Here is an 8,345-nt window from a genome sequence, read left to right on the forward strand (position 1 = left end):
CCGCGTGGAGTTTGGGCAGCGGCGCTTGATGCATCCATGGGCAATGACAGATCAACGGGCGAAACATAGGTGAGAGGTGGAGGACGAAGGGAGATCGGGCTCGGGGGGAAATGAGTGGCTCTCGTGATCTATACGAGACGGGATGGGGAGATAAGGTTGGGCGGTGCCTGGCCCCACAGGACGCGTGGCGTGCGTCGGAGACGGTTTACGCGAGCGTAAAATCAACCGGTTGATTGTAAACGTTTTCAAAAAAAATCCAATTGGATCACTAAAACTTATTGAGTTTTCCTTCAAAAATCTCAAAATATCGTGAATTTCTGTTTACCTCGGAAAACAAATCTCTGTCGGACTGCCTTTACCTTACACTGTTTGATTAGCTCACGCTGTACTATATCTGACGATGGAACTAACGAAACCCGCAGTAACAAAAAGGGTAAAGAGGCGGCGACGTGTGCCTGACACAGACCAAACCGGTACCTCCGAGTCGGAGCCGCCACTCTGCTCCGGAGCCACAGCCCGCATCTTCTCCCCATGGCGGCGGCGGCGGCCGCGGCGTCAGAGCACGCGGCCGAGGAGGGGCCGCTGAGCATCTACAAGGCGGCGAGGCGCATCAAGCGGCGGGAGAGCACCCTGTACAACGCGCTGCGGAGCGTGGCGGACGACGCGGCCTTCGTGGCCGAGATCGCGGCGCTCTGGCCGGCGCTGCCGCTGGTCGCCAACCTCCGCTGCGGCCTCTGGTACGCGCAGCCGCGCTCCCTCGCCGCCACCTGCTACTTCAAGTCCACCGACGGCCACGCCGGCAACTGGGGCTTCTCCACGGCCCGCCTCAATCTCCACCTCGCCCTCCTCGCCGGTATGTATGCATCTCGCTCCCTCCCTTCGTTGCACAACTTGTAGTAAGTACGTAGTACGTATCCCCTTTGACGTTCCCATCCCGCACGGTGATTTATATCCAGAAGTAGGATTTCACAGGAAAATTACTTCTCTGAATCACTCGTAATTCAGTTTCGTTTGCTTGGGGTTGATTCAAATACCCACTGCCAAAAGTGTGAATATGAGTGCAGATATGCTCATCATTTGAACTCTTATGCTGACTGTTGCCTGTACATGGCTATTATCACTGACTGTGTTTTTGGCGACAATGGAGTGGAGAGTGCAACATGCCTGGGACTTTTGAGGATTTAGCTTAAGTTGACCTTAATTTGTTTTGTTGGTACCCTTTGAGCAGGGGAAAGAGGAGGGTGCATAATAGTTGATTCAACGAGGAAAGGGAAACGATTTCCTGACAGCATGGCAAAGACCATACCCATTTGGTGCTGTGTTCTCAATCGAGCCATTCAGAGGCATCGACTGCGGGCTATCAACCAAGGTAGCGGATTGAATTCTGAAACGGTTGGTATATGGATTACTTCGATTTATTAGAATATGCATGTATATCCTGCTAATTTCCACTTGTGCACATTTTCTTTACCCCAATGCTTTGCCAATTGCCATTGCTATATTTGAAATTTGTACGGTAGACCACATGTTTCAGTATGCCTGTTTTAGCATAATCCTTGTATTAAGTTAATGTCTACGAGGAAGCTATATATTAGTTTATTACTCTAGAAAACTACATGGAAAAATAAGAGCAGCAGTGCTAATTTCATGATTTAACATGGCACCTACTTCACTACCACATTTCTATTTGGGATGAGGTCACAACTCACAACCATATATTGTAGTTTAGTCACAGTATATCTTCCTTTTCTGTTATTTCAGCCTTTCTTTCCATATTGCGGATTGTTCTTCGCGAGAAGAATATGTGTTCACTTGTTCTCACAATGTTCCATAATTCTGTCTGTTAGTCAGCTGTTGTATCAAACGGGGATGCTGAAGAGTACTCTGGTTCATCAAACTGGGATAGCTCAGTTCATCTTCCTGTATGGGTTCTGGAAACTGAGAAAAATGCAATAGAGGGGCGTATTGAAGAATGGGCGAACCTATTTGAATCTTGTGGTGCAGACATTCATTCTCTTGCATTAGGTTTGCAGAAACCACTCCGTCCACTGTGGATATCACAAAATACACGTATATGGTTGAATGAAGTACCAGATCATCAGTTATGGGACTTCACTCCCATCATATTAGTTTCAGCATCTGCATCTGGTACAGTGGCTACACAAAGGACGGCGTCAGAATTCAGCTGGCGCTATATTCCTGGTGCAGGAGATGATGAAGAGAGTTGGGCACGTGGTCTAACTCCTACATTATTCTGGAAGCATTCATACGATCTACTTGATGGTGGACCAGATCTTTGTAATCAGTTAGTTGCCGATATTGTTGAAAAGGATAGGGTTTACCGTGCGCAGAGGGGTGAACATTCTCCACAAGTTATAGTTAAGCATGTAAAGTGCTCAAGCCATGGACTCGAACCCTACAAGGGAGATCATACAATTATCGCACAACCTATGAACTCAAACCCTTCTACTATTGCTCCAGCAAATACACAATACTCCAATGGTGGTCATGTAGTCTTCTGGATTGGGACATCAAACCTTGCAGTAGGATCTACCATGCAAGGTATACTGATTAACTGTGCACCTTCTTTAGTAGTATTGTTCATTACGAAATAAAAATTACTCTATTGAACAACTACATAATGAACAATACTATTGTTTATTATGGCCAAGTTTACTCTATTAAACACTATCACTAAACAAATTACTCCCAGTTCCTACTGCAAACTTGGCTTAATAGTATTGTTCATTAGGAAATAAAAATTACTCCTAGTTCCTAATATTATGTCAACTACATAATGAACAACTTCATTGGGACATCAAACCTTGCCATAGGAGTAGTTGACATGGTAAAGAACCTTAATGATAGTGTTTCTTATGTCCCTTTATGTAGTTGCAGATGGCTTGGCTGATATGGATTGCATATTGAACTGTGACAGCACATCAAGATTGCCTCCTAGTTCATCAGAAGATTCTTACCTTGAGCTACCTATTGTGGTTAGTGATATTGTTTTACCCCTTTGCATTTCCTCTTTATTCAGACATCAACTTCTATATTTCCGTTTTGCAGGGTTCCAAGGATGAGCGATTTTCTTTGTTGAAAAATCTTCCTAAAGCAGTTAGCTTTGCAAAGAAAAATCTGATCGCAAGGAGAAAAATGCTGCTATGTTGTCAAAATGGTGAGTTGACAAAGTTCACCTACCAAAAGAAAATATTACATGCACTTTCCTTTTACCGTGTAGAAACCTGTACCATTTGTGAACACGTTATTATTATAAATAACCCCTTTAGAACTATCTTTTTCAAATACCAGCATCCAAACTTTTAAAGCTTGAGTGCACACAACACCGCTAAAGTCTAAAATCAGACAAACCGCTAAAGCTTGAGTGCACACAACCCTTAGACGTCTTACTACCTATTTTTCTGCCACACGACCTCTACTCATCGCGTGAGTTGAGTGCAAATTTTAGTCCCAAACTTTTCTAGATTGAAAACATTTGGTCATATTTATAATTTTATTATTATTATTTTGAACTTGAAAATCAGGAGAATTTTAATTTTAGTTTTGGGGCTTGTTTTTTTAAATAAACTTATAAAAGACCTGACTCTTATATATTTGCAAGCTTTTTTTGGATGATATGGAGGTACTGTGACATACCTTATTTTCAGAGATGAGGTTTATATTTAACCGGTTTTAGAGTTTAGAGTGGTCAGACAGTTTAGGGATGCAAAATACACTCCCCACCCCCATTTTTTATAAAAAAATAAATAATCCTTTTTGGTTATGTCGGTGGAGCAAGCGGCTCCCTTTGCCGGCTGTTAAATGGTGTCACGCCAATGTTCATTGGCCACGCTACAGACCATGCATGATGTGGCCCAAATGAGTTAAACTTTAGACTCCCATGATGGCAAGTAAATGCCGCATCACCAACTGTCATGTGATGACCACAAGTCAGTTTTGGTAATATGTTAGGGTGGGCTTTGTTTGATCAATATTTGTTCAAATAATTTTATTTAGCAACAAGTTTGCCTACGCCTGTTAGCTTAACTCTTTTTTTTACCTGCCCTTTCAGGAGAAGATATAAGCATTTGTGTAGCCTTGGCAATAATCACACGGTTATTCAGTGACACTGGTAAGCATAATCCTGAATGCAATTATATTTACTTATTGATTTCAAGAGTAAATAGGGAACCCGTTCTTATTTGTCTGCATAGCTGCATGACATACAAATTTATTTTTCTGCGCTCATTTCTAACCATGGATGACCATAATGCAATCAAAAAAAATTAATACTAGGTAGGTGCTCTGCAGAACTATATATACTTTGAATAAGTCATGTCTATTCATCTTGAACTAATCAGTATGTATTTATCTAAAGGGTCCTTTGACTGCGGCGAATCTTTTATGAGAAGAGACATCACCAAGTTGGAGATGAGGAAGAGGCTGGTGTTCATTTGCAAATACGCCGTTAATGCGCGGCCATCTAGGGGAAACTTGAGGCAGGTCTATGGTTTTCTATGCAACGAAAAGGAACAGCTGCCCTGTTAGTTCTGTGGAAAAATGCATCCGATGAGGCATTTGTTCTCATCAGTTGCCACAGGATAGTCAGGTTTGGGCTTGCAGTTGATTCTTGCGTGTTCTTCATTCTCCAATGATCTTCTAGTGTCTGAAGAATTAATGGTCACTAGTTGTCCTTGGAATAGCTCAAGCACCACCGTCCAGATGGACCCCATACTGATCAGCATTTCTTCATTTGAATGAAAACCAGTTATTATGTACTGGCAACAACCAAATACCCAAGTAGCTTTTTGAACTGACTTTTATAGTATTCTTGTTTTACGAGAGCACTGAGTTTTATACTTGTGAGAGAGCTTGTAATGATGGAGACACAGTTTTGGGTCGATGTAACATTATTTGTACCAACTCCTAATCCCACAGACATTCATTTTATTTGTTCTTCGAGCCTGTACTGCTGTTTTTACAGTATATGGTTGGCTGGGAACCTCTAAAAAAAGGATATATTGTTGGGAAACTGCACCTAGCATATCAAAATGTGAAGTGCTCGTCTTGAATCTAATGCTCCCTTTGTCCACAGATGTAAGAAACTGTGAAAATGTCTTATTACTTCGTATTTAGGAACAGCGGGTGCGGGTGTACTAGTGTGAAAGAAAGCTCGGAGGAAGTGTGTCCTAAGCAATACCTTGTTCAAAGGCTTGTGACGAATTGAGCAATTTAACACGTTGATGATGTGATGATGTTGCACTGGATCGTGATCGAGTTTATAGTCGTATAGGTGCATACAAATTGATGCATAAATCTGAAATGTGAAAAACTTACAATATTAGGTAGAAACCTTGAATACATTGATGAATGATGATAATGGTGCAGCCGTGGTCATAAGATGAGTCAATACATGATGTCTAGGTAGTAAAGGATCATTTGTCAAGGCTTAACAGAACTGATAGGGTAATTAGTTGGGCTTGGTTACTCTGCTCTGAATTTTTTTAGAACCCTTTGAGAAGGCGTTCAAAGGGTTCTCAAAGAAAATATGAAAGTAAAAATCGCTCATTTCATGAAGGTTTTATTTTATGTATTCATTTTGGTTTAATGTAAACGAAATGTAGTAGTGGCTTGATGGAAGCCTAGAGTCTTCACTTGATCCAGTACCTGGGATGTATATCCCATTCCAAAATGATCTATTAAGCAATAAGGGTTGGCGGATGGTACAAGTCTAGAGGCGAATCAGAGAAGTACAAATATTATGAGGAGGTAACGAACCACTTAGATTTATATCACGAACACACTTAACTAGTAGCATCCTCACTGGGGTCATGAATACATGATGTATGATTTGCCATTGCCAACGATACGCGACGTGGAAAACTTCTCAAAGCAAATATTTGGAAGGATAAACACTACATGGTTTGGAGTAAAATGCAGAAAGTTGATATTATCACTTGGTTAAATCAAATATTTTCAATGTAGTTCAAAAAGCTTAATGAAATATAATTAAGTCAAATATCTTCAATGTAGTCCAAAAAGTTTAATGAAATATTAGTGTGTTTAACGAAGCAGCTCCATGTTGAGTAAATAGGCAATTTCTCGATTAAATTAATCCACGAGTAAATCACTAGCATGGCATTGACTAAGTTGATGACGTACTGACTTTGATTTAAACATGCACGTACTAAGCAAACAGTAGACAAATCTACACATACTGCTAGTACTGCTAATATGAAAATAATCAGGAGCGGGATAAACGAGTTATACCCTCCAGTAGGCCATGCAGAGGCCGCGGCTTTGGTGGCAGCAGCGTCCTCGGCGGCCTTCTTGTCGGCTTCAGCTTTCTCGGCGGCGGCACGGTCGGGGTCGGTGGACATGGTGATGATGAAGGCGACGCGGACGTAGAGGAAGTAGACGATCGAAAGCGAGCAGTCGCGTAATCGCTGCCCAAAAACCTATTCGCCCCTCACCCCGTACAGGAACCAGAAGGGCGTGGTTTCGGAGACCTGCTCTCCTGTCGACCGTGTACGCGGCGGACAGGATGGAGTCACCGGCGGCGGCAACAGCAAAGGAACGACGGTGGGCGTGCGCGTGAGCAGATGTGATCTGTTCGTGGCGGCTAGGGTTAGGGGACACAACACACTTATATAGACGCAGCCGCGTGGAGAGACGTGGGCTTGACCCACGTCCGAGTCCGTGACAGCCCACGATCCGACGTCTCGGATCGTGGCCCTGCTGTCAGAACCTCTCCGTTAGTGACTGGCAAAAATAAGCGCATAGGTGTGAGCTCGGCTCGGCTCATTCCCGCAACCCGCATCGTGACGTGACGTGACGAGGCAGGCGGCGGAGGAGGAGCGCGCGAGGGCCTCTTCTCTTCTCAAGCTCCAATAGCATGTAGAAGAGCCACCCTTATAAACCACTCCAACTTTCCTTCCACTAGCATGGTGGGACTAAACTTCTCACCACCTTGTCATGCCACCTACATGGGCCCTTAGAGATCAAATCTGAAATTGTTATATGGGCTCTAGGCCCATCTCACATTTCAACAATCCCCCACCAGATCTCAGGGGCCCACTTTGTCCTTTGTTCCAAACGCTGTTTTGATATACTAGCGTTTCAGTGAAGACCTGTTAAGGTTGAGCTTCACCTAGAGCAAGTAGCTACACTCCTTCACAACTGAACAATGGACTATGCCTTGAATTGTCAGTTTGGCGTAAAGAAGTTTCACCACATGTCTTACTAGTACTGGGCTGCCGAAGGCTGACCCCTCGGGTGGAGCATATAAGTCACACTCCTGGCCTATTCATGAGCTTACTAGAGATCACCTCAATCTCATAGACTGTGACTAGCAGTTGGGCTCACATAGGTGTGTTCCTCCAAAGATCGCTCTGTAAGATAGCATCTTGCTTATACATATAAGCCTTGGAACACATTAAGACAATAGTCATCCTTTCATACAGTTTTCGAGAGTATTGCATCTCCAACGGAGTGGGTTAGTAAAGTTACTCTCCTCAGTTCACCATTGGCTTGTTTCCCAGGTCCTACTTCATGGGATCTCCGATCACATAGGTTGGGTTACCACCATGGCAACTCATGTGGGTCTCATACCCATCTCCCTCGATGCACTATCTATCACTACACGTGATAGCCCTTTCGTAAAGGGATCTGCCAGATTCTTAGCCGTATGGACATAGTCCAGCGCTATCACTCCGGAGTTTCTTAATTTTCTGACAGCTTTTAATCTCATTCTTATGTGTTTGTTGGACTTCATGTTGTCCTTTGAACTCTTCACCTTGGTGATGACAGTCTGATTGTCACAGTTCATAAGGATAGCCGGAACCGGTTTATCAACCAGTGGCAAGTCCATCAAAAGATCTCGAAGCCATCCTGCTTCAACACCAGAAGTGTCTAATGCTGTTAATTCTGCTTCCATTGTCGATCTCGTTAAGATCATTTGCTTGCAAGACTTCCAGGAAACAGCGCCACCTCCAAGAGTAAACATATACCCAGTTGTGGCCTTCATCTCATCAGCATCAGAGATCCAATTTGCATCACTATACCCTTCAAGTACCGACGGGTCTCCGGTATAGTGAAGTCCATAGTTCATAGTACCTTTCAGATAGCGCATAACTCTTTCAACAGCATGCCAATGTACATCACCCGGTTTGGAAACAAACCGGCTCAGTTTGCTCACAGCAAACGCGATGTTAGGCCTTGTCGTGGAATTAACACGTCAGATGTCCTAAGGTGAGGACTTAGTCGTGAGGCCGCGCATCTATGTGGTAGCTTGAGAGGGGTTGAGCGGAATCGAGAGACGCAACACAAGACAGGGATTTAGACAG

At 43.5% G+C, this 8,345-nt stretch overlaps 1 protein-coding gene across 3 annotated transcripts; it reads left to right on the forward strand.

The window, feature by feature from the left end:
- The first annotated feature begins 448 nt into the window (after window positions 1-448).
- LOC119341620 (tRNA A64-2'-O-ribosylphosphate transferase-like) lies at window positions 449-4,950 on the forward strand. 3 transcript variants are annotated; one of them, XM_037613487.1, is made up of 7 exons: window positions 449-853; window positions 1,229-1,392; window positions 1,848-2,562; window positions 2,893-2,996; window positions 3,070-3,178; window positions 4,073-4,132; window positions 4,379-4,950. In XM_037613487.1, exons 1-7 carry the CDS (start codon window positions 532-534, stop codon window positions 4,546-4,548), a joined length of 1,644 nt encoding a protein of 547 aa, XP_037469384.1. In that variant the 5' UTR covers window positions 449-531; the 3' UTR covers window positions 4,549-4,950. The 3 variants fall into 3 exon arrangements, with proteins under 3 accessions (XP_037469384.1, XP_037469385.1, XP_037469386.1); XM_037613488.1 differs by having other exon boundaries at window positions 2,899-2,996; XM_037613489.1 differs by having other exon boundaries at window positions 1,229-1,369; window positions 1,852-2,562.
- Window positions 4,951-8,345: the final 3,395 nt, after the last annotated feature.

Source organism: Triticum dicoccoides, chromosome 7B (assembly GCF_002162155.2).
Source record: "Triticum dicoccoides isolate Atlit2015 ecotype Zavitan chromosome 7B, WEW_v2.0, whole genome shotgun sequence".
NCBI classification, from domain to species: Eukaryota; Viridiplantae; Streptophyta; class Magnoliopsida; order Poales; family Poaceae; genus Triticum; species Triticum dicoccoides.